The 26112-nt window shown below is 44.7% G+C and overlaps 1 protein-coding gene across 1 annotated transcript; it reads right to left on the bottom strand.

The window, feature by feature from the left end:
* On the bottom strand, positions 1–20496 carry LOC149331892 (uncharacterized). The gene is made up of 3 exons (XM_089557433.1): positions 20338–20496; positions 3118–3243; positions 1–189 (listed from the first exon to the last, which is right to left on the bottom strand). Exons 1-3 carry the CDS (start codon positions 20488–20490, stop codon positions 1–3), a joined length of 468 nt encoding a protein of 155 aa, XP_089413559.1. The 5' UTR covers positions 20491–20496.
* Positions 20497–26112: the final 5616 nt, after the last annotated feature.

Below are 26112 nucleotides of genomic sequence, written 5' to 3'. Positions count from 1 at the left end.
CTACTGCGCACGCCCTGGCGCAGTGTTCCAGATACCTCGCTCCGTGATAAATTGATTGAAGAATCCTCTGAATTCGGTGAGGCCGGTTTTTGGACGTTTTAGGCATTCGTTCAGCTCCGTCAGGTGCACGTTGAACAGGAACCAGGTAAAATTTTCTCGTAGGTTACGCGTGGATACGATGTTTTGCGCCTGTAAAGAAAGGGGTGTTCGGTATCAGTGAATCATTAAACCATTCTTCCTCTCAATCACTCATGTTGTTATCGCAGTGCACCTTGTAGTAGCTCCTATATAGAGTCAATAGCTATATGCTTGATGCCGAGAAAAAAGGTCAAATATTACCTTGAAAATGCATGTAATAACTTACAACATGGCTAGCTTTTTTATTTTAACTCATCAACGAACAATGGCTCACGAAAGACAATCAAAGCGCGATTCAGCGCGTGCATGCAGTGAAAGCACAACTGCAGGTGAACCTTATCAACACAATTCTACTTCATCATTACCTGTGTGCTGTCAAAGTATTGCTCTTCACGGCCGTCGCATATGGTTCGGAGCACATTGGAAATATAGCTGATGACTAGACTCGATAAATCAGTTGACCTCGCAAAGCCCATTTTGGTAGGACAGAAACTGGACCCAACATAATGGCGCCCAACCTGAAGGAATATATGTGCCACAAAGGTTTAGATGAGATGACAATGAAAGGTCGAATCTCGAGAACAGCAGCACGCAAGGCACACAAGAATAACGATACTTCGTAGGTGAACTCTGAAGTCTCCGCTCACAGCTCACGATAAGAATGCATGCTTAGCGTCGAGAAAACTTCCAGTGCGACGATCGCTAAGATCGTAGTGTCTTAAAACACTTATTGGGCGCTACCAGCCTTATTGCCCCGTCAGCCCACTCATTAAATGTTTTGGCTCAGCCAACGCAAAACTACTTCAAGGGGAACCAGGGAAAGTGCCTCTGGCATCCATGCTACTTCACCACGTCCGCATTGTGCTTACCATCAGAAAAATGGCATGCGTGACATGAACGAAGCCCGTACCTTTCCAGGAAACCTCTATACCCCTTCGGGTAAGGCTAATGGCACATCGCCTGCGGATCGCGTGACCAAGGTGCACACCTTGTCCATACCACTTCCTTTTCCACCCACGGGCTTAGGCCAAACCTTGACCACTGAACTGTCGGAGGTGAGACGTCGATAATATTCATTGGACTGTCGTTAATGTGTGTATCAGTTAGGCACACGTTAATAACACCTGATTTTCTAGCACTTAGAAGTAGGATCTTTTGCAGAATAGACATGTCATATAGTACTTGAAGTTACCAATCTGCTCCTGAGCAAATGCCGATGAGAAAGCCCAGGTGAGCTGCATTTGAATTCTAACCAAAAAGATGTGATACCTTATGTATTACAACATGCGTGTGATATCTTGTTCACTAGGCCACTTGAAATCAACAGAGAACCCCTGAACATCTATCGCTGGGAAAGAGCCCACTCAAGATGTATTTCAATTCACAAAAAGATACCATATCTTCGGTGTAAGCAACCTGCATGTTTTAACAGGCCAGTAATGATATAGTTAGGATTAACGAGATAGACTTCCGGGCGTGTACATCCCACAGCTCGGTGGTAAAGTACATAACTTTGCTGCCAGTTTTAAACCACTTCAGCACACGGCAGACGAAAACACCATATAATTAAATAAATAGGACTCCTTTTGCAACGTATTGAATGGAGTTACCTGTAAATTATTGGCTCCAATGGCGCGGAATCAGCCATTCCACGTTATCGTTCGAACTAAACGGTTTTATTAGGCGCGGAAAGGAAAGGAAAGAGGAATAGTTTCTTTTCTAGCAGCGCTTGCAAATAGGCTGCCTGCCAGGTTACCTGGTGCCACCTACACAACTTTGCACTCTGGTTATACTGTTCAAGACGTCACTAATCGCATGCGCGTTATGATGTATTTATATGACGTCATGAAGTTATTATTCGAAGAAAGTAGGTGCCCTATAGAAAACCAAGCCTGTACATTGTCTTGTTCTCCCCCCCCCCCCCCCAACATTCCACGCTTCATTTAAAACTCTTGGGTTATCCCAGCACATATACTTCTATCCTAGGTTATCCTGGGTCCTCCTCCCGATTTTTTCTAGCACCTGTGCGTACGGGAAGAATGCTAGTAGCCCGCATTTCAGGAAGTATTTAATTTTAGTTACCATCTTCAGCATCTCCCACGCCTACCTAATGGTAGTGAATTATTATTGCGAAAGGGCGTCTGCGGTTAAAAGCGCCATAGCACAACGTATTTTCGTTTGCTAAAGGCTGCGTCAAAGACCCATCCCCCAAGCATTCCACACTAATTAAGCCGAGCACCTCGCCAGGGGGGGTCTTGCACCCATTGTATGATCAGGTGGCAGCAGCGGCAGAGGGGACTGCATACGGAGCGATTTCAACGTGACTTCTGGCCCGAAGTGTTTTCCACAAGGCTGCAGTGAAAACCATTTGCGCAGCGAATCCATTCCAGCGTCTGTTTCATGGCTTGATAGTTTCTGCGCGATCTCGACCGGGGAGAGGCACTGAGCAGAGAGCAACGGCCGTACAAGAACTTTGTTTATACATCGTGCATTCCGGCTCCTCTGCTCTGTTTTGTTCGCGCAACGACCGAGTCATGACTCCGGGGTTATCCTCCCAGCGGCGGAAAGGTAAACCAACCCGCGCCAAGCTTCCCTCTGACCCTCTTCTTCGACTAGCAAATGTGGCGTGAAAACATGTGGAGAATGTGTGGGGACCTGGGAAACTTTTACTGCACTTATAGAACACCACCATGTAGCGGCCTCTCTTGTCGACAACCCACAACATGTAACCTTTTGTATATAAAGCTCTTCGTCTTCCCCCAACTTCGGAAATCTCTTCACTCAGGCCCGACACAACGCCGGAGGCGCCAATGTCGCTATCCAAGTCCCAACGGGATCGAACGCCGTAACTCCCACATGCGAGGCGGTCTGACGTCCACTTCCTGCTCTCGCGTTAGAGTAAAGAGTTAATCAAAGCACAAACATAAATCAACATTTCTGCTGCGTTCGTTCGTGAGTGACAGAAGCAAAATACTCTACCTTTGATATCATTGAGGTTGTTGAGTCGAACGCCAAGAAATACGATTTTCCGGAAACCTGGGTCACCAAAGAAAATGAATCTGCCCCGATGACGGAACTGAAGCCATCAAGGATGGGTCCGCACCACTATAAGAGAAGAAGAGTAAGAAGGCATGGGAATCATCACCTGACGAGCTTAATAGGAAATTTAATGGAACGCTACACGAGCTGAATTTTCGCTATGTATTTGATAGTCTCCAACACCAAGCTACTAGATCGACGGAATAAAGAATCAATAGAACCTCGCAAGCAACGAGAGTACTAGCATTAGAAAGATTTTTCTTATCGTTACTTAATAAGTTTGCACCTGCGTTTCCTGTTGATGGGAAATATATGAGTGTTTCGATTGAGAATTTCCAGTGTAAACTCTGGTTTCTCTTAAGAATACCCCGAGTTTCCCATGTTTTAAGACTAAATCCTAAGGCGTGTTCTTTCTGAAACTTGGCTGCTTGTTGACATAAAGCAAATATACTGTCTTCTTCAGGAAGCACGAGCAGGGGTATTGGTAAAGCGTTTTAGTGTATCGAAATATCCACTACCAGAACCGGCCATTTTTCGGTCTTGCATTTTTGCTCATGCGTATTCAACGCGTGATATGGGAGGCAACCATTGCGATGATGTGCCATTATTGCGCCATTGTGTTCCCATCTGTGAGCAATATCAGTTTTTTACAGCTGCTTTAAAAAGGGATGTTAAAGGTTACAACATGAATGTTTGTAATGACACTGAGCGCTTGTGGTGTGTTCGTTTCTTTGTACTTACATCTTTAGTAGTATACGATACTGACCCCTCCTGACCCCCCTTCCCTCCCACCCCCGCTGACATCATTAGGCAGCACGTGGACTCTGAGTGGACTCTGAGTGGACACTATGTGGAAAGGTGCTTTAGTCTAGATCAACATGCAGTTCGCGTGGCAGAGATCCCATGTTCTTACTGCTTTCCACACGTACATTCATCCCTTGCTATGGGTGGTAATCGTAAAGAAGGAGCATCAGTACTGTCCCAGGGGGATAAGACCTCTGTGTAGTTCTAGGTTTTCGAGAACCTTAAGAAAAAATATACAAACAGCAAGTACATGAATACATGGCGACGCAATAGCGCTGACGCGTGGCCGTATGCTTTCTTTCCTTTTCAGTTACTATCTACATTAAAGACGGAGATATTGTTGCAATTATGTCATTTCAAAGTGCCCTTCACCTACAAACTGAAAGGGGCAAACAAACGTTGGTCCTGAATACTAAGGGTTACGTAAAATGGCACGTAAAGAAAACATAGCCTGACTGAAATAACATTTTGAGCTCACGGCTATGAGATACTTGGAGACTACTTTCTTCGAGAACAATCTCTCACGTGACCAAGAAAGTTTTTCAATTGAATTCAATTTATTTATTCACCAAGTACACATGGTGAGGGTCGAGGGAAAAAAGGAAGAAATTGTTTCTTGACATGCCCATCGGCACCTACATCAGGGCAGCAGGTAACCTGCAAATTTCCTACACAAGTAGCATCGCAAAATGCAAACAATGGTTGTTAAAAATGGCTTGGCGCATTATTAGAAAAATGATAAGGAATGAAGTGCACACAAAAAATCTTAACAAAAAAGGAAACAGAAAAATACACATCATAAAAAAGACAGGAATTTGGTTATTCAAATCAGGTCGGAACGAGAGATAAAAAAAGCAGCAAAAGCATGGTGAAATCTAAAATGTAGCACATATATTTTGCATATACACCTTTGCGGCATGCTCATGATAGATCAGCTTTTTCAGCATGAAACTTATTTCAAAGACGGGGCAACGTGTTTGCTGGGCTACATGTACCATATATTTTGCGGCATGTTGGAATATGCCACAGTTCGCTGTGTCTGCTACGGTAAACTTGTACATTTAGCGAAAGGTGCGCCGTGTCACGCAAGTAATTGACATTCTGTTTTATGTCCTTCTTATATCTCTCAGCCAGCCTCACTTTATACATTTCAGGCACTTTTATAGCATTGAACTTGTGGAATAAATCGCATATATTTATATCTGAACCGTAGTTAGTATTGAACGTGGAGCCTTCTTGTGTAAAACGTAAATCTTAATTTTGTTTTCGTACCTGTAGTTATTTCCCAAACTAATTGCGTATAGTTCACTTAGGACATAAAGAGCGAATTTCACAGAGCGAATTTTACAGGAAAAGTTTAACTTTCCATGGAAGTAAGTGACGAAGCCGGTTAATGATACCTGTGACACGAGAAAGCTTACTGATGACAGCGTTTACATGGTTGTCCCAGCTTAGCTGGATGTTGAAATGAAACCCTAGTATCTTATAACTGACTAAAACCTCTATCGTTTCCAATCATAGCTTAAGATCGGTTTGGTTTGATTTATTAAGGTTTAGCGTCCCAAAGCGACTCAGGCTATGAGGGACGCCGTAGTGAAGGGCTCCGGAAATTTCGACCACCTGGTGTTCTTTAACGTGCACTGACATCGTACAGTATATGGTCCTTTAGAATTTCACCTTCATCGAAAATCCACCGCCACGACCAAGATCGAACCCTCGTCTTTTGGGTCAGCAGCATTTTTTGGTTTGAGTATAATCGCCGTCGTTTTAGTCAAATTAATTTTCAACAGATAATTAAGGGACCATTGATGAAGGGGTCTAGTGTCCTATTTGCCTCGCAGATCAGATCTGCACATGCGCTTGATGAACAGCGAGACGTCATCTGCATGCATAACACACCTCGCATGTAGACATTGATTAACGATATCATTTATACACAAGTTAAAAAGAAGCGGTCCAAGGATACTTACCTAAGTTGCGCGAGCAGTTATTTTTTTTACTGACGATCGACAGCTATTAATACTAACAAACTGAAATGAAAGCGGTGTTTAAGATATGACGCAAGACGCGCGTGAACACGACCCCTGAAGCGGTAGTCAAACAGTTTTGTCTAAAGTATATTGTGACTGATGTAGGCGAAAGCCTACGAAAATTGTACAAAAACACCAAGCGCAAGTTTCTTTACCGCGAAACAGTGTAAGATATACTCTTTTTTGCATAGTAATGCTGCCTCGGTCGATTTGTGTTTGATACAACCGAACTATGGATCTGTTATTTGGTGTTTGTCAAAAAAGCATGATATTCGCATGTGGATAATTTTTCCTGTCCTTTAGCAAAGATTGGCAACCCGGAAACTAGTCTATAATTTGAAACGCAAAGCTTATCACCTTTCTTATACAAATCTGTCACTTTAGCAATTTGCATGCGCTGTGGGAACGCTCCGTATTCAAAACTTATATTAAATACATGTGCGAAAATTGGGGATAGAACATCTTACACATGCTTTGCAGGCCGTATCCGCAAATCATCCGCATAGAGGCATCCAAAGTGCTTCATCTTCATAAATGCAGCGAATAATTCAGAAGATGTAGTTGGACTTAGATACATAGAATCGCTAATTTTCCTCATGGTAACATCATATGACATGCTTGACGAAGTTTGGTTTGGTATTCTCGGGTGACGAAATATTGATTAAACGCCTCTGCTAGTTCCTGCCCGTTTACACTCCGTCCATGAATAAGTATTTCTTGAGGAGAGCTAGTCTGCTGTGTGCGTAAAACAACGTTGTTAATTTGGTTTCAGAACTTTCGAGAATCACCGTGGCATGATTCGAATTTACAGTAGTAACATAAATCCCTGGCACGCCATAATTTTGTTTAGCTTATTTCTGAGGACTTTATATCTTGCTAATAGTTCGGAATCGTGTGTATTAATGAAGTCTTGGTACATTTTAGCGTTAGATTGTATCTCTTAGAGTAATTTTGATGTCATCCACTCCTTGCGCCCTTCTCGAGGTGCTACGTACGCCTTATACGGAAAATTTTCGGTGTAAAGCGCTTTAAATTTATCACGAAAAATATCGTAAGTGGCTTCCACGTCTGGCATAGAGAGCACGTCAGACCAGGCTATATCTGAAACAGCCTCTCTGAAAGAACCAAGGTTTTTCTCAGTTATCGCTTGATGAAAGCAAGCACGCGCTGGAATTTAAGGCGGAAGCGTTTAATGCCTCACCGTTGTAAGCAGGAGTGGTCCTAGGAGACACTCCTAGATACCTTTTTGTCTGGCAGCGTTGGAAACTGTTGGACATAATAAAATTTGTAACGTATTGTCTGTACGTATTTCGTCCCTATGGTGACCTTTGGTGCCTTTGGTGCGCTATGTTGCCTTTCTAACCCAAATTATACGCATAGTGCGAATATCTCGCCTCTGTTTTTTGACCAAAGTGGTGAGATAGTTGCGCCCAAAAGATAAAAGCAGGCACCGCACACATGAGTCCAGTGCGTTGGAGCGCAGTGCAGAGGAAGACTTAAATACTCCAGCTCTTCTTCTCGGGCATCTGTTGATGCGTGAATGAATCTAAGGCTCATAGCAAGTTCCCTGCTGTGTTTATTATATAATTCATTTACGCCAAATTACTGTGGCAGAAAGATAAGTGAGGTACGGGGTTGAGTGCTATTTTAAGTAAGGCTGCTGAGCAGGGAGCAATAGAAAATTGCGCTCCTTGAGTATCGTCCACAACTCCCCTTTGCAGCAGTGTCTGTACGAAGCTGACACGCTCACCACGATGCTTGACGACGCGTAATTCTGCAGTTAATCCTTTCAGGCTCAGTCCTTCCAATTGGAATTATAAATTTAGATACCACCTGTCGTCAACTGAGCGAGAAAGTCCTACTGATTTCACAGTAGTTCTGATATTCAACAATCGAACAACATATGCTGAAGCTCATTCACTTGTGACGTATGCCAGTAAGTACGAAAGGAATACAGAAAATCCGTTCGTTTGCTGTCATCATCTCGTGGTATCAACTCTTCGTCTACACAATGTTGAGGCGGAAACCTATCGCTCTTTTTCTATAATCGAGTGGAAGGGTGCAAGCATGCGTGATTTTACTCCTTCAAAATATATTGCTTCGGCAAAACACAATTACAAGTCCTAAAATATTTCGGAAAAAATATGGACCATAAATTCAATCATTAGGAACTTTAGGCCGTATTGCAATATAAGCAGCGCAGTCGTATTTCAGTTACCTGTGAGTGCTTCTATAATGCAAATAACGCTTCTTCCGCAGCCTGGTATTAACGGCACATATCGCCTCTTCCGCAGTGTACATGTAACAATCAATGTTTTTTCCTCTTGAGAGTATGGGCGAGTTCAACACAAGCATTTTAACAAATAAGATTCATGTTACAAAAGCCTCTTATGTTATTATCTTAGTTTCCCGTAAACCTGCCTACAAGGGTAATGTCTACTTCGTTATCTGCTGCAAGATTTTCACTAAAACTTCACTTAATGGTTGTAAAAATCATGGTGATTGTGCTAATCGCCCCAATCGAGAGGCTTTGTACAATTCTCTCCGCTAAGAAGCGACTTAAGTAATTAAGCAATGCTCAAAGTCACCTAGGATCTAACTGCTCTGCTTACAGAATTTAGTCCGTCACCTCACATAGCTGTTTTTATTGCTTTCAAAGGACTAGCTGTTCATCGCTAAGCCATGTCTTTTAGATGCGATTGTCATTAGGCACATATTTCTATACGCCAATCGCAATTTCCCCCTGAATTTTTTTCTTATTGTGCTTAGCGCGCAATGGAAAAGCAGATAGGCACCATTCATTAGCTATCGTAGAAACTATTTGAGTTAAGCATTGTCGCTGCCAAGTTTATCTCTGTTTTGCAGCCGTGCTTTCAAATCACTTCCGCAATGTTGACCAGATGATAACCTCTCAGAAGAATCAAATTATCCAGCCTCTGGTAATAATGCCATGCAGGAATCCGAAGAAAATCATCAAGCAGTTGGTCACTTAGAGTTTGTGACCGGAGCATTGTTTTGCAGCGGCCGACGTATAGACTCAAACGAAAACAGGAATACAGGTCGCGGCAAGTCGATAACTATATCTGAAATGAAAACTTATGCTGCTCTTGCTATTTGGTCGGAATGTTATTGAAGGTGGATTGGGGATGGCGCACTACCTAAATTTCATGGTCTGGTCGTGCCACATAAGCGCTTTAATGCATTTTGCAGAGAGAGTCTCTTGGACGAGAACCTCAGATCAGCACTGAGGGAGGGCCCGGAAATTTGCCCTGCTTGAAGCGAGTGACTTCAGAAACCACGTGTGGAGTACAACTTTTTCTGTGCTTTCCTCTTTATTAGAATGTGGCAGTTCCTGCTCGGAAATCTGAGAGGCCGTGAGCCACGGGGGCTGCAATAAGCGGCTAATATTGCAACTCCGCACCGGGCCCTCCATAGCTTTCGATACGGAGGGCGCCGATCATGCCGAAGCTGCTTAATGCTGTGAGCGGAGTAAGACCATCCCACCGACCAACCTGGATGACCACTTTCCAGAGGACGTGGACGGAAAAACTTGGTTGTTCCTGACGACCACCACTTCATTCGATGACGTCCATCTTACTGGAACAAATGCCTCTGGATATCGCTCGATGCGAGTGGAAACTCTGATGCACCTCTTCGGACAGCATTCAAAACTGCATTAAATTATGTTCCACTAATGCCTGCGACTGATTGTGCACAGTGGCCGCTCGCGCGAACTTATTTTCGGACAATGCTTGGACATTTGCACTCGAGCGGCGGGAACATGATTACTTTTGTATTTTGTAAATAGTGTACAAAGCTCTCCCCTGTCCTTTCTTGCTATCTCTCCCGTCTATACTTCTCCTGACTATCCCCTCCCTTTCCCTTTCATTTCCGCCGGCTGCAGCTCGGGTGCTTAAGATATTAGTAGCCGCGGCCGGCAACGTTCTTTTCCTTCACCTTTTTTTCTTATTTTTTCCAAAATAAACCACTACCACCACCACCGCCACCACCAGGTGTGAGCACCACTTCACGCAAAGAAATATTCCATGCAAAATTTAAACAAATTATATGTCAGTAGATTTCGCTCTTGCACCTTCTGACAAAAGCTCTCAGGCTTAAATCTTTTCACTTCAGTTTATTTTCCTTAAAAGACACCTTGTGGGAGTGCCCTGGTGGGACTCCCTGGTGGGAGTGCTGCGTTTGCTTCATGACTTCCGCTGGTCTGGGCGCCGTCGTGAGTTTTGAGGGTCGGGTCCGATTGAGTCTGCACCTGGCTGTCGTGAACTTCTCCTTTCTTATGGATGGGGTTGAGGACAGGGACTGGAGAGATCGGCTGGATGGTTCTGGTCGAGTCGGGCTGTTGCTGAGCTGGGCGGCAGGCTTCAGGGGCCTTCATAGGTCCCCCTAGGGAGGACTCCCTAGGTCTCGCCATAGGGCTCGTCGGACTGTAGTGTGCACCTGTCAAGTACGTTCTATCGGCCGCAAAAAGTTGGGGGACGCAGTTATGAGTAATGAAAAAAATTCTTTCATCGCAGTTGAGTTCCCTACCATAATCATAATTTCCCTCTCTCTGCCGGCACATAGAACGAACTTCCCAGACAAGGTAACAGGTAAAATATAAAGGTTTAATACATGATTAAAGATGAGACAAGAAGGAAAGTAGGTAGACAAGGTTACAAGGTTGAAGAAAAAAGCCCTTTCCCATGCCGAACAGCGGCTTAAATAGGGTGTCCTGTCCCCAGGTCCCTAGTTGGGGAAATTGGTTAATCAAAAATGTGTGCAATCACTGTGAACTGGGTCACGGGTCCATTCGTAGTGGTCCGCCCACAAGGACGTCCCCCAGTTCACCCTCGCCACTTCTTCGAAGATGCTGTCCGGCCGATCCCTCGCGGCAACGATGACAAGCCGTTGAGTTCGAGCCATTCGTCAGCCGAAACACGAGTCTGACGCCTGCACTTCACAGCGAGCCGCGGGGACGGAGGGCCGGCGTTGCACTTGCGCCGAAAGGTTCCAGGAAGACCGGAAGCCGTTATCGAAGCGCGAGCACGCCAGCACCCGCGCTGGCCACAAACAACACAGAACAGCCGCCGACACACCATGCCGTTGCGTTTCGTTTGGGTTTGGCACCGCTAATGGGAGTTGAGCCGTTCCCGTGCAGCGGATGTCCCCCCATAAACCACCAGGGGGTCCCCTTGTTGACGCCGCTCCCTGCTTTCGGGGTGCCGGGGCCGCCACGCCTACGCCTCTCCGAAGTCCTGTCTATTGACAGTTTCCAGATGTCTGGAGATTCTTTGTAGACCGGCGTTACGCGTCTTTAACACATACGGCACCAAGGAGCCGTCCCGATGCTTCGGCGCTTTAGCGGAAGGAGTCGAGCGTAACAATCGCAATCATGCAAATGAATTGATGGTATACCTATGTGCACTGGATGCGTAATCTGCAGGTAACAGATCAGGTAACCTAGATGCTAAGGCGCAGTTCATTTAATTTTTTTTGCAAAGACGTGTGTCTCGCAAATATTTGATTTCGATAATACTAGAGCATACCGAATATTTTTTTTTATTTCCTAAGAGGAAGCAGCAGTACCTTCAAGTTGATGTTAAGGTTGGTCGAATACTGTTCTTTCAAGAATTTTATGATTTGACTTGATGCTAACTCTTATTTATGTTTCACATAAATTTCACCCTTTAGCACCAACCTTTATTTCCTGACTGCTGCCTGTTTACTGCTGCTTTTTGTTACAGCTGCCTTCTCATGATTCGAATGAAATCCATGTCTTAGCTGTGCCATTCCTCTTTGTCTCATTTCCTGTTTTGTGATGAGCTCTGGTAGTCTTGAAAAATAAAGTGAGAAGTTCACTCTATGAGTCTGTCGTTGCGAGGCCATCCAAACTGAAACGCTCACAACAAGGAAATAAGGAAGTAAAAAAAAGTGCCGGCAGTAGGCAAAACAAATGCTAGAGTTTTAGTATTGAACGTTTCCTAGAACCATGAAAAAGTACAAAAAGGAAACAAAACAAACGGGAAGCATGGGATAGAAACGAGCCCTTGTAGAAGCAAGTATGCAAGCAGTCAGGCATTCCTTTCAATCGCTTTCTATATCTCCCCAACTCTGATCATTATCACCAATGTCCTCCTGAGGGATGAAGGTGTACTACCTTTGTCGGTGCAAGAGCGTTCGCCCTTAATCTCGCCCCATTTGCATACGGCGTCATACACGGGCCAGAGCGCGCAACACAACGCGATGGATTAGCGAGGGAGACTTGGGAGCGAAATGCTTAATCCTTTATTCCGGCATCGCTGGAGTTTTTTTTCCCCCCTTTTCCATGTGTCCTGGAGAACGAAAGAATTCCGCTGCCCGAGGGTTTTTATTTTACTAGAATTTATTTATTTCAGCGGACGCAAAAAAAAAAAAGATTAAAGGTCCCGTGTCAGAGAACGAACGGGGTGGTGAGTCGCAATGCTTCGAAACCATAACTGGTCTTGGCTCGTGTGCCATTGGAGCGGAGGTGGGACACGGGCCCTCTGCGCATTTTTCCATCACTTATTAGGGATCTAACAACTGATTTCAAAAGTGCCTTGCCCCCGTCCAGAGGTAAAACGGTAACTTTTTGTCACACTTATGATCAGGATTGTGGTCATCCTGATATACCAGTTGATCCTCACTTTCCAGAATAACTGGCCGAAGGCTGAATATCGCAGTACCTACAGTTCTGGACAAAAACATTTTTGAGCGTAAAACAATTTATGTACGAAGTTTTTTTATGTAACGTAAGATTTCAGTATAACAGTCGATATATCAACCGACCACCTGACGCAGTTTTGAATTTTTTTGCTATTAGTGTTTTTGCTATCGTCAAAAGTGTTCACCATTCGTTCTCTATGGCATTCTTAACTCCTCCGTGCTATCGATGGGAATCCGCTAAAAGAAAGCTTTTCTTACACGTCACAAAAATGCACCTTTACCTTCAATATTTCTATAGCAGTATCATAAAATTTTCCAATATTAACAATTATTGTGCGAGAATATTGGACATGACAAAGATATGCTCTCAGGATCCTATCGGCAACTAAATCCTTGTAGCAGCAAACCCGAGTGCTGGGCTCTCCGCGATATAAAGGAAAGCACAAAGAAAGAAGGAGACTCATCGCAACTTTTTCTCTCTTCGGTCACGCGCCCATCTTCGGCATGCCCACATTTCTGTCCGCGACCATTTAGCGCGCAAAAGAACCCGTTTGCCGAATGGCGAGGGGCACCACAATTTGTTCACGCAATTCATAAGACACTGATTTACGACCGACCGTTTTGTGTCCCGCGCTAACAGACTCAGCACTCCCCTTTTCTTGTATGCTTGTACGCAGCACCGAATGAATTCGCTTTCACTTTTTTATTTCCTGTGGGCCGGTAGCTCGCTTCTCGTTTCTGAAACCGCAATCGGTGTGCTACTGCAGACCGCCCTGAATGTATCGCTGGGCGCGACTCGCGAATTAGGAGTGTGCCCGCTGGTTCCGGAAACCGCTGTGTCATGGTCGTAAAATAAAGCAGCGCCCAGCGCCGCGCTCGTAAAACGTTCAACACCGAGAGCACGCTCTAGGCACGCCACCGCTACAGCGATGGACGCTTAAAAAAGAAAAAAAAAGAGAAAGAAAAACCCTCTTCACAGCCTGCTGGCTGTCCGCTTCGTCGGTGGTTTTGTTGTTTCCTCTTTTGCCTGCGCGCGCTCCCAAGCGCCTCTCGTGGTGCGCGGTTCCCAAAGCCGCGACGCGTGTGGTCATTCGGGCGCTGTGGTTTGGTGATTGGATGGCATGGAGAGATAAAAAGCATAGAGTTTCTTACTATTACCTAGAGGGAAAGCTGGCAGCCCGTCTATGGGAGTTTGCATGGCGACCCCTCGAGACCACTTCAGCCACCATGGGCGCTCAAAGCATCATGGGGCGGTGAGCTACTTGTTGCGGAGCTGCAACTTTTGGCCAAAAAATAATAGAAAAGTAAAGCTGTTTGATAACTACAAACGTCATAGCATTCAATATCTTGTCTAATGATTGCAACAAACGAGCAGAAAAGCATTTAAGTGCAAAGTTTGCCCAAAATAAGAGACGACTCGCTCTCCTATTGGCCAAGTAGTGAACACTACAAAAACTAATTTTTCGTAATTAACAAGCGCATTTTTAAAAGTAAATATGTTTAAAAAAAATGTTGTTGTTTAGTTACTTCAAGAAGTTTTTTAATGGCATTTCGGAAAAGTGAAACCTTTTATTGGCGTCGTGTGTCTGTGCGTTTTTACTACTATGTCTTTTGCACACTGCGTTCGCGCGAAAGTCGTCTGCGCACACACGGACAGCGTTTTTGGAATGAAACATCTTAGTAATGACACTCCGTGTTCCTGAAAAACTACGACTGTTCCGCAACAAGTAGCTCACCGCCCCATGATGCTTTGAGCGTCCATGGTGGCTGAAGTGCAGCGCCGCCAGCTTTCCCTCTAGGTAATAGTAAGAAACTCTATGATAAAAAGAGAAGCGAATGGAAGATATCTGGATGTCCGGCAGTTTGCGTCAATCAAAGCAATGTGTAAACCCGAGTGGCATGGGCTCATTCTCTCCAGTCGTAACACGGAGAGACGTCTCATTTCATATTTCTATTCCCCTCCTTCCGGGGCAGGATGTAAATGACAGCGAGAAAAAACTAGCCCGGACAGCTTCGGGTCCGACCGCTTTGATAGAATTGCTGTATGTTACCCTCGTATGTCGCCGTGGTAGACGTCCGAAAAGCTGCGGTTCGGTACGTCTTTGATGCAAAATATTCAAGCTGTAAAGCCTAAAAAAAAGAAATATCTAGGGTTCGTTTCATCCCTATTTCTACCACGCTGCGAATATGTACAGCCGACCAAATATTTAGCTGGCGTGCGCGACGGCCGCTTTTTCTGCGCTCGTGCGCTTTGTGACGAAGCAAACTTGGCGAAAGCTCAATATTAAGCAGGGGTTTTTTGAGCCTCTGCTTAAATTTGGTATCTTAGCAAGTTTGCGCTGTCATAACCTGCAGGAGCACGGAAAACGCGGCTGTCACGCACGCCAGCTAAAGATTTGGCCGGCTCTACGTTATGATTTTGCCTTTTCCCTTTCACTGATAGACAATGAGAATTTAAATGTGCATGTAAGAATGTTCTTTGTAATCATCAGCCGATATTCACATTACGGGAGCAAAACCAAAGAACTGCTTCTGAAAAAAAAAAAAAAAAACGAAACGAGACACAGGGCGATGAAATAAAAAAGAACGCCACATAAAATAGTTTTCAGCGGAAAGGCTGGCTTTTAAGGAGCATCTTAAAGGCCTTGCGCTTATTACAGAACGTGCTGCTGTGGTGCAGTTGCGTCGGCGTTCTGCTGCTGATCCCATGGTTGTGGGATGAAACTTGCTCGCGGCGGCTGTATTTGGACAGAGGCGAAATGCAAAAACGCCCGTCTACGGTGCGATGTCTGCAGAGGTTAAAGAATCCCAGGTGATCTAATTTAATCTGGACGATTAAACAACGGCGTCCCTCAGAGCCCCAGTGACTCTTCGGAACGCTAAATTCCATTTATACAATAGCTTAATTTCATTTGCTTTGTTTTCTTACTGTTGCTGCACCGATGAGCGCCGCCGCCTTTCACAGACCTTCTGATTTATGCGTAAGTGTCACGTGAAGCAGACACAAAACAGAGCATCTAAAATTCATCTGTGCTCTCACTCACTCACTCACTCACTCACTCACTCACTCACTCACTCACTCACTCACTCACTCACTCACTCACTCACTCACTCACTCACTCACTCACTCACTCTAACTCACTCACTCACTCACTCACTCACTCACTCCTCTTGGCCACTGAGCAAGGATGGGCAATCGTTGCATAGACGCTGTACACACTTATAAAAATAACACCAGCTCTTTAAACTCTTGCCTGTTTTTAATTTTTAATTTATGAAATACAAATTCCGCACATAAACTGCGCGGACATCCAAAAAACAGCCGATGTAGGTTTTTGCAAATCATCGTGCATGCACTTCAACCCTCTCCTAGTGCGAGTGTGTTTCCCTGCCTCTGCGCCGATCCTCCCTCTCTTCGCTCCCTGCTCTATTACCCGTGCACGGGGCGTCGTCCCCGTCTCTTTTTGACGCGGCGCCGTATTGTAAATAACCGAAGTCCCGGCCCGCCGAGAGGGACCCAAGCTCTCGACGCGTCCCTCGTATTTTGCCAGGCTAAAATCAAGCACCGGAAACGATCTCCTAAAACTGCCCTGCGCCACCAAACATCTCCGTCCCGCCGCCCGCGCCATGCGGTTGAGCCGGACGCCTACATATTTAAATTAGTCTGGGAGTGGGTACGCGTGTTCTGTTCGATGCTCGCGGCAGCGTCTAACTGCGCGCTGTGCTCTGTTACTACGGCCACCCCTATCACTTGCATTCGCTTCACGCGGGCTAAACTTAATTTTTTTAGACAATTTCCGTCTGTGTGCTTTGTTCTTAGCACAGCTCCCTTCCCCTTCGCGAAGAAGAAACTCCATGCGTCCCTTAAAGCATCGCGGGGATCAAAGCGATAAACATCTCGGCCGCCGACCAAGAGAACATGATTCTTGTCTGGGTCTGCCCGTGGCGTTTCCCGTGTGGCAGGCGATGGGAGACGTTGACAAACCCTCCGTCGAACATAGGCTGACGAGATCAGCTGAAAGTGTAAGCGAGTTTCGCTTTCTCAGAAATTTACATATCTGACACGTGCCAAGAAGCAACGGGGAGGGGGGGGGGGGGGGGTCCACAATTCATGCATACGAGGGGGCCGACACTGCTACATTGGATCTCAAAATCGAAGCGCCTCATAAATAAATGGAGACAGAAATTGGTTGAGGGCATTGGTTAAGAACGAAAGTGGGCATGGGTAGGTGGTCGACAGATGTCAGCAGCTTTTTCTATATCTGGCAAAGAAACAACGAAACTACTGCAAGAACACACGGACGAACAATCTCTCGGTATATCGAAGTTTTGATGTGCGCTATTTGCAGTGCTGGTTCATGATAGAGCTGTTGGCAGGTATGTTTCGTGACCCTCGATCGCATTATTCTGATGAAGAATATTTATTGTTTTTGTTGCATGTATCTGCGCTGCACACGCATTAATAGAACAAATGAACAGTGTGTGTTGTTTCTGAAAATGCTCTCACGCTCTTCGTCACACCCTGAAAAGTGATACCGGGCTTGTCCCAGTTCTTACGACAACTAATCGTCCCAATATCGGAAACGCATTGGCAACGGCCGCTCCTACAAATGACCGCAATGGAATCATCCATTCAGATATTGGGTCGATTACTTGCACTGCATGGGCAGGTACCACGTTTCTGGGAAGGCAACGAAGAAAGAGGCCTTTTCCATCTCTTTGCCCATCCTGCTTCGTGGCGACCTCCCGCAAGCTGGTTCGCACGGCTGCGTTCCTCCGAAGAAAACAAAGCAGCGCCTAGACCGGATAACACTGCAGCCGAAGCGCCGAACACGTACCGACGGCACAGCCTAACGCACCGGGTGCTGCGATCCCGGTTCTAATTTTTCGATACACCCCGCTCTTTAAAAACCAAGACAATAAAGATGAAAAAGAGCATACTAAAAATTAGTGAGTCCATACAAAACAAAACTGAAAGGAGCATAAAGGCGCAAAATCAGACAAAACTAAACAGATTGCACTAAACCAGACACTCTACCATTCATTCTGCAATAATTCTAGAAGTCTGCCTCTGGAACTGGCCGTGAAGGTTTCATCCGGCAATTTGTTAAAAGTAGCCGGCACATAAGCGCAACGCCTGGCCGCACCATACCTCGTGTTTGAACGAGGAACAATGTACCGGTTATGTTTCCTGAGAGGCCTCGTCGAGGTATATTCCTGTTTAAATTCACTGGACCAGTAATGCTTAAGCACAACTGTATCAACGAACAAAGATTTGAAGTTTGGGAGCCCTATTTCACGGAAGATATTTTCAGCTGACAAAGTAGGAGTGTTATAAGCTATGTTTTTCAGAATATTCTTTAAAATGCACTCTATCCTGCAAATCCAGCGGTCCGAGCAAAACCCAAAGATAGTAATACCATATCTTCATACACTGCACGCCAAAGCATTAACAATAGTTTTTTTTTTTACAGATACAGGCACAAAACTTTTGATATTAAACAACAACCATGCCACTGACCTCAATTTAGAACAGACATTAGATAAGTGGTGATGCCAGGTTAAGCTACTGTCAAAAGACACTCCTAGATACCTTTTTGTCTGGCAGTGTTGGAAACTGTTGGACATAATAAAATTTGTAACGTATTGTCTGTACGTGTTTCGTCCCTATGGTGACCTTTGGTGCCTTTGGTGCGCTATGGTGCCTTTCTAACCCAAATTATACGCATAGTGCGAATATATCGCCTCCGTTTTTCGACCAAAGTGGTGAGATAGTTGCGTCCAAAAGATAAAAGCAGGCACCGCACACATGAGTCCAATGCGTTGGAGCGCAGTGCAGAGGAAGATTCAAATGCTCCAGCTCCTCTTCTCGGGCATCTGTTGACGCGTGAATGAATCTAATGCTCCTAGCAAGTTCCCTGTTGTGTTTATTATCTAATTATTCTTGGCGAAATTACTGTGGCAGAAAGATAAGTGAGGTATGGCGTTCAGTGCTTTTTTAAGTAAGGCTGCTGAGCAGGGAGCAATAGAAAATTGCGCACCTTGAGTATCGTCCACAACTCCCCTTTGCCGCAGTGTCTGTACGAAGCTGACACGCTCACCACGATGCTTGACGATGCGTAATTGTGCTGTTAATCCTTTCAGGCTCAGTCCTTCCAATTGGAATTACAAATTTAGATACCACCCGTCGCCAACTGAGCGAGAAAGTCTTACTGATTTCACAGTAGTTCTGATATTCAACAATCGAACAACATATGCTGAAGCTCATTCACTTGTGACGTATGCCAGTAAGTACGAAAGGAATACAGAAAATCTGTTCGTTTGTTGTCATCATCTCGTGGTATCAACTCTTAGTCTACACAATGTTGAGGCGGAAACCTATCGCTCTTTTTCTATAATCGAGTGGAAGGGTGCAAGCATGCGTGCTGTTACTCCTTCAAGATATATTGCTTCAGCAAAACACAATTACATGTCCTAAAATAATTCGGAAAAAATATGGACTATAAATTCAATCATTAGGAACTTTAGGCCGTAAAATAAGTAGCGCAGTCGTATTTCAGTTAATTCTGAGTGCTTGTATATTGCAAATATCGCTTCTTCCGCAGCCTGGTAGTAACGACACATATCGCCTTTTCCGCAGTGTACATGTAACAATCAATGTTTTTCCTCTTGAGAGTATGGGTGAGTTCAAAACAAGCATTTTTCTGCGGAAAACGCTTAAGATTGGCCCACAGCATGCGTCGCAGTGTCGATTCATGCGAAGATCAAGCAACAGCATTTATCGCACCTAGGTCAACAACAACGGCAACCCAAATACACAGCATAACACGAAAAACTAAACCTCTAGGACATATTGCCCATGGCATCAAATTGAAAACTCTTGGATGATGAAGTACCGAGTGGTATCTGCGCTTGGGCATTATAGCCATCCAGGTTTCAGTCGTCGTGAAGACGAACAAGTCGCCAAATAATTCGTGTTGTGAGACCAAAAAATTGATTAGAGAAACTTCTGTATTCTGGATGCAGCATGATATTGCTGGAGATGTAGGCTGTAAATCTGGATACTGGGAGCGTCTTCACCCTGCCTTTTACACGGCATCTTCAAAAGAACAAGTGTTTGTTCACAACCAACTCAAATCAGCTTACATAGGACGGCACACTGACCTGCACGGAATGAAAAAATATCAGACACAAACTGTCTGCTATAGCGTTCTACCGTATTCTTGATAAGAACTATAGCATTCTCTATACTTCACCAGAGACAAACCTAGTTTTAAAGCCGTTCATATTTCATCAAAATATCAAATAACTGAGAAAACTATGCATTTCGCAGCAACTCAGTTCACTGATTCCATTTCGAATCATGCAAAAAAATTGATAACGAACCACCGGAACTTTCATTTTCTGATCTTTAAGGGTCATCCTCCTCTTAGACGTGCTATACACTCTGAATATCACCTCTGTAGGCTGAACAGTCTTAATTTGGGCCGGCAAGGGTTAACACCAATAGACACACAACTGATGATGAATTGTCGCTTGTTTTGCGGCACACAACATGGCGCTATTTTTTCAACATATTCTCTCGAAAAGAAAAAAAAAACAAAGCACGCCGTCATTATCATCGAAAGAAGAACCAGCTTACGTGCGATATGTCGTCGATTAAGACGGCGTTGCACGGCATGTACACAGCTTGGAGATAGGTGGTGTAGTTTTCAGTCATTTCGAAGGCTGCCGCTCCCATCTGAAAGGCGAAGGCCACGGTCTTCTCGGGATTTGCGAAGCTCGATAGGGCCATGGGTAGGGCTTGTTTCTGTGGGGTGAAGTGGAGCAGGAAGGCCTAGTACTTACACACGTGAGCACTCCAAGGGCTGGTATATCTGAGTCACCAATAACAAGCACCAGACTGACGCGAAATGACAATTTTAAAATGGACCTCTTGTAGAATACTGTTCCAGGCCTTAGCCTCAAAGAGCCTGTTCTTGAAGTGTGTTGTCCAGTGTTAATGTCCCTCCCTAAGCAAAGGATATGGACAGATAGCACTCACTGAGTAAAATAAATACAAGCAAAAACAGGCTTTTTTCAGTTTTATCGGCTTTATCTGTTCATATAAAACAGATAAAAGAGCGCTTTATCCACGCCATAAATCTAAAAGGCTCACACTGCCCCATATCGGATGATTATTTCTCTTAATACAAGTGTTTCGACTAACAAATGTCGCGAACTTGAGAATGATCAGCAAAACCCAGTAGGGCTGCGCTATAACCAACATTTCCTGGTGGTGCAACGCTTAAGAGTAGCTTAGTTTTCTTACTCTTTAGCTAGTGTGTCATTCTTTAAAATCACATCATATCCAGTCATACTTCATAGCTCAGATTAAGGCAGGTTAATAAAAAGGAAATGGAAGAACGTGTTCGACATATGTATAACACGAACTCACCAATGTGGGCGGGTAGGGTGACCGACTCTGCAAGGCGTTGTTTGGCAGGGCGATGCACTTGCCCCAGTAGGGTGCGCTCACCACGCAGGTGATTATCACAGCTATGTCAGTGTAATCCCTGCGAAATGGGCGAAAATCTGTGGGACTACTGTTGCAACTAGCGATGGGAGGCACTGGGGCTAAATGCATGTGCTCGACGGAACCTGACGGCAGTTACCACGTGCCAGACCTTAGCTATGTTTATCGCACCTATGGTTGCTACGATGACGTTTTGAGAAAGTGCAGGAGTGACTTGGGGAGGACAAGAGAGAAAGGTTCGAAATTTATTTGCGTCACGCGGCGCGACAGATTTGTAAACAACTGACAGTGTTTTGATAAGAATGGTCGTGCTTCTAAACTTCAAGAAAGGTGACAACCTTGATGGCCAAGCACAGGTTTTAACACAGAAATTCAGTGACAGGTTAGTCATATGGACGAGTGAGCAGGTAAGTCGGCCAAGGTATTCAAAGCTGCTAGTGAGACGAAGCGAACAGTGCGGACTTTACTGTATATAGCCAATACTGGGAAAGCTATTAGATGGAGAGCTTTGTGCGGTGCGTGCAGCGAGTTTTGACACTGCACGCATGAGAGCTAAGAGAACAGAGCTGAGTCCAATATATGATGTTTGAACACTTACAGGACGCTGCTAACGGCGTCCTGGAGTGACTTCCAAGATTCCGCGCCGTTGTATATGTAATAGCCAAATCCGATAATTATTTTTCGAGTCCCGCTGTCTGTTCCAAATATGCTCTTTATTTTCTGAAAGCGAGAAAAAAAAGCGAAAAAGACAAAATAGCAGAATCAGGTCATCAGTTTTTAAGAATTTATTAAGCCAAAAAAATTTCACGAAGTTAACGTAAATATGATACATCTGGCACAGTTATAGCTTTGAAAGGGGTTGCTGAGTGCAAGAGGGTTATGGCGGCATTTATGGGGTTTAATGAGGCACATTGCTTAGTGTCAGGTAACGATAGACCTACTCATTATTTGTAAGGTGCAATATTCGAGCAATACGCCACAAGTGTGACCTTGAAACCGAGCAAGTGCTACCACGCGTTCAAGTGCGAACGGTGCTTTTGCAGATCCTGGCTACGGGATAACGAAGTCATAGAATAACAGACATCACACAGTCAGAGCCAGCACTGTCTTTTGAAGCGAGAAGCTTCGCTAGGCTAGTCAACATCGCGCTACGCGTGAGCCGGAGCCCAGATTTGCCACTTCTGCGCATGCGCGAAACCGAGTGACGTCACGCACGGCGCAGGTGGCCGTAGCCGTCACCGTAGGCTCGTCACTACTCAAAAAAAAAAGAAACTGCTTCGAGGCTGGGAATCGAACCAGGGCCTTCGGCAATTGAAGCGGCGACGCTACCACTCCGCCACGACGGCATATCAAGTGAATGCATGGGTTTCATAAATAAAATAACAGGAATGAGAAAGTAAAAATAAGAAGAAAAAACAAAACAACATTCCACAGGGATCCGTCCTTGGGCCCCTTTTCTTTCTTATCATCGTCTATGACATAATACAAGTAGTGAACGTGAAAATAAGGTTATTTGCAGATGACTGCATACTATACCAAGAAATCAATAACTGCAGTGACCAGGTTTGTTTGAATTCATCATTGGCCAACGTAGAAGCATGGTGCGCCACATGGCAAATGACTATGAATGCAAAGAAAACGGTCGCTATTTCAATCACGCGAAAACGAAACCCTTTAATATTTTCTTACAGCATTGGCGGTAATAATCTGTCTACGGTCAGCAGCTACAAATACTTGGGTCTCGTAATTACATCTGACCTCAGATGGAACGAGCATATAGCATATATTTCAAAAAAAAAAGCAATGCGCAAGCTTGGTTACTTGAGGAGGTCGCTTCGACAGTGAACACAAGAAATCCGTCTTTTAACGTACAAAACGTACATTAGACACATTCTTGAGTACGCCTCAGTAGTATGGGACTCGAATACCCAGAAAAACATAACACAGTTAGAAAGCATGCAAAGAAAATCGGTTAGATTTATATTCAACTGTTATAGCTGGCAAGTATCTCTGACGGTTCTTTTAAACAACGCAAACTTAGAGCCATTAAAATTGAGACGGTATAGGGACAAACTGAAATATATGTACCTACTATATCATGATATGCTGGAAATAGATAAGGATGTGTACATAAATTTAGTTTCTAAGCGCCCAACACGATCTAATCATTCGAAAAAATTAAAAGAATTTTCTTGCAGGACTAACGTGTTTAAAAACTCGTTTTTTCCACGGACAGTAAGTGAGTGGAATGCGCTCACCTCGAGTACAGTGGAATGCCCGACGGTCCAGTCATTCTGCGGCACGCTTAACAGTATTGAGGCAAAATAGAATTACCATCGTGTCGTTATGCGCAATGCCTTGAGTGCTTCATATGCATGATTATTTTCATTGTTTGTACATTTCGTTTCTTGTTCAAGGGATTGAGCATGCGTGGTTGTGTCATGCTGCTGTTTACGCGTCTTGTTTTTGTCGCGCTTTATTTTTCGTTACTATTATTATTGCTAAATTTCGTCTCTTCTTCTCACTTAAATTCTTGCATTTTTTTTATGTTCGTTTTCTTGATGTATTATTGATATGCCCACTCCTGCCTAAGGCCTCAAACTGAGGCAGGCAGTATCTTGCAAATAAATAAATAAAAAAAACGTCCTGAAGCGCAGGATGAAGGGGAGCTGGATACTTACCCGCACGACTCCAGGAACCACTACAGATACGTAGTGCGACACCCTTTTCTTTGTACCGTGCACGTTCATCATTGCGAAATGGTCCATTATAAGTGGCAAATTTTGCAGGCGTTTCATAGCTGTGCTGTCGAAAGACGCCTCTGTTGTGGAGCTGCAAAACCAGGCGACACCTCAGTTAATCTTCAGTGGAGTTGTAGTCAGCGGACCAGGAATATTTGCCCAGCGTGCCCACCTGTTTAACCAGGCACTTTTAAAGTCTGAACGTAAAGAAGAACCTAATTTTCTTGGCTGCATGGACCGAAACAACTAGGCAGAGCCATCTGTGCAATGACGTAATATAGAAAGATTTATGCAGGTGTTTTGTGCTTCACTTGGGAATTAAGCACACTGCTTCTAATGTGTTTCTTACTGCACTGCGATTTCAAGGAACATGAGCCAGCCAGTACCATGCGATTAAAAGAAATTGTGAAATGTGAGCAATTAATAGTGCATTTCCAGTCTTCCAATACAGCAGTATTGGAAGCAGTATTCCAAAACAGCAGTTTTATAATTAGGCATAACTGCATTCAATTTGTTGGCGTTTTATGCGAAGCATACTACTTTAGCTACCACTTCAGCCCTTCACCGTGGTTATGCGCCTCCAAATCACGTGATACATGACGTCACACCATGTGACACGATGACGTCACGGCAGTGGAAAAACGGGGGCCCACCTCGCGCCGTCGCTGTAGTTGTGCGCCTCCAAATCACGTGACACGACGTCACACCACGTGACACGATGACGTCACGAAAACGACGTCACACCACGTGACACGATGACGTCACGACAGTGGAGAAACGGGGGAACACCTCGCGCCGTCGCTGTGGTTGTGCGCCTCCAAATCACGTGATACATGACGTCACACCACGTGACTTGATGATGTCACGACAGTGGAGAAACGGGGGCCCACCTCGTGCCGTCGCTGTGGTTGTGCGCCTCCAAATTACGCGACACGATGATGCTTCGCATTCTCCAGGCTTAACCAAGTTAAGCCTCAGCCATTTTTTTCTATTCCATCTGATGCTATTGAAATGGCGTCAGCGCTAATGGCTCTTGAGACATATGATGCTCCGGTGATTATTCATGTGCATGTATGCAAATATTATGCCCGTCCTATGAGTAGTTACGTTTCGTACCACGATGGAACATCCCTTGTTGATGATACATATATCGTTGGGCTTGTGTGCATGTTACACTTTTCTGAATGGCGATTCAAACCAATAGCAAGTAGCAGTCAGCCTAATCCAAATTTTTCGGTCTTATTCTTCTACTAGGCCGGATGCAATTTGAGAGGATAACGAAAACGTCGTTACGCCAAGTACTTTATGCTCTATCTGGCAGGAATAGCGACCGGGTTTAATCCACACAAAACATGTACGTTGCAATTGTCACTATCGTGAAAAATTTGCTGCTCACAGGTGGAAGTCTTATTCGAGACCGACCTTCTGTAAAGCACCTCTTTAAAAACGGACTCTTTCTATGCAATCCACAGAAGTACAAAGATCGATGCATGGAGAAAACATGTTTTTTTGTGTGTCTTCATCTCACAAAATATGTTGTCAACTGTATACCTTTCTCAACATACTAAGCTTTGTAACGATTATTGTCACGGCAGCCGTTTCGGACATTATGCATTATTTGCCAACATACGCCTGTCGTCCGAGTCCAGAAAACTCTGTTTAGAAGACGTAGCCTTCATTTCTGTAATGGCGAGTGTTGGACCCTACTCCAACAATTAGTGAGCAGAACGCTGCAACATCGCATACGTGTTTGTCCAAAATATTCTCGTGTCACCGTCATTGCTTCGTTCCGGGAAAGGGTGAAAATTTCAATCGTTTTCGGGGGGTCATTAAAAAATAAAAGATTGACCCCTTTGCATCTTATAGGGTAACAACATCTTTTGTGTAAAAGGGAACAACGTTCCACTCATAGTGTCACAGTGCATTGGATTAACTTTGTACTGGTGGTGGGTAGGGTAAAGGTCTTTGTAATGTCACTCCCTATCTTCGTCATTGAGGCTGTGTTTACTCACCGCGCGTCGAAAGAGAGGCCGCATGCGGTAGTCGGATACTTGGCACACACTTCGGCAAAAACCTTAAAGCTCGCTTTGTCCAGGATGGGGACCACTTCACTGTTGCTGGCGATCCGTACGTGCGTATAGATGAGGATGTCGCACGTCGA

This window comes from Amblyomma mixtum, chromosome 8 (assembly GCF_055824585.1).
Source record: "Amblyomma mixtum isolate Tamu chromosome 8, ASM5582458v1, whole genome shotgun sequence".
NCBI lineage: Eukaryota > Metazoa > Arthropoda > Arachnida > Ixodida > Ixodidae > Amblyomma > Amblyomma mixtum.
The sequence above is the reverse complement of the archived record's forward strand: the minus strand, read 5'-3'. Positions and strand labels throughout refer to the sequence as shown.

What these genes read in the sequence shown, in the direction of transcription:
- LOC149331892 (XM_089557433.1), bottom strand. Translation starts at nt 20,490, where the DNA reads ATGGCCCTATCGAGCTTCGCAAATCCCGAGAAGACCGTGGCCTTCGCC. An exon ending in TAATCGACGACATATCGCAC is followed by an intron (nt 3,244 to 20,337) that starts GTAAGCTGGTTC and finishes CTTCTCTTATAG; the next exon opens with TGGTGCGGACCCATCCTTGA. An exon ending in CAACCTCAATGATATCAAAG is followed by an intron (nt 190 to 3,117) that starts GTAGAGTATTTT and finishes CTTTCTTTACAG; the next exon opens with GCGCAAAACATCGTATCCAC.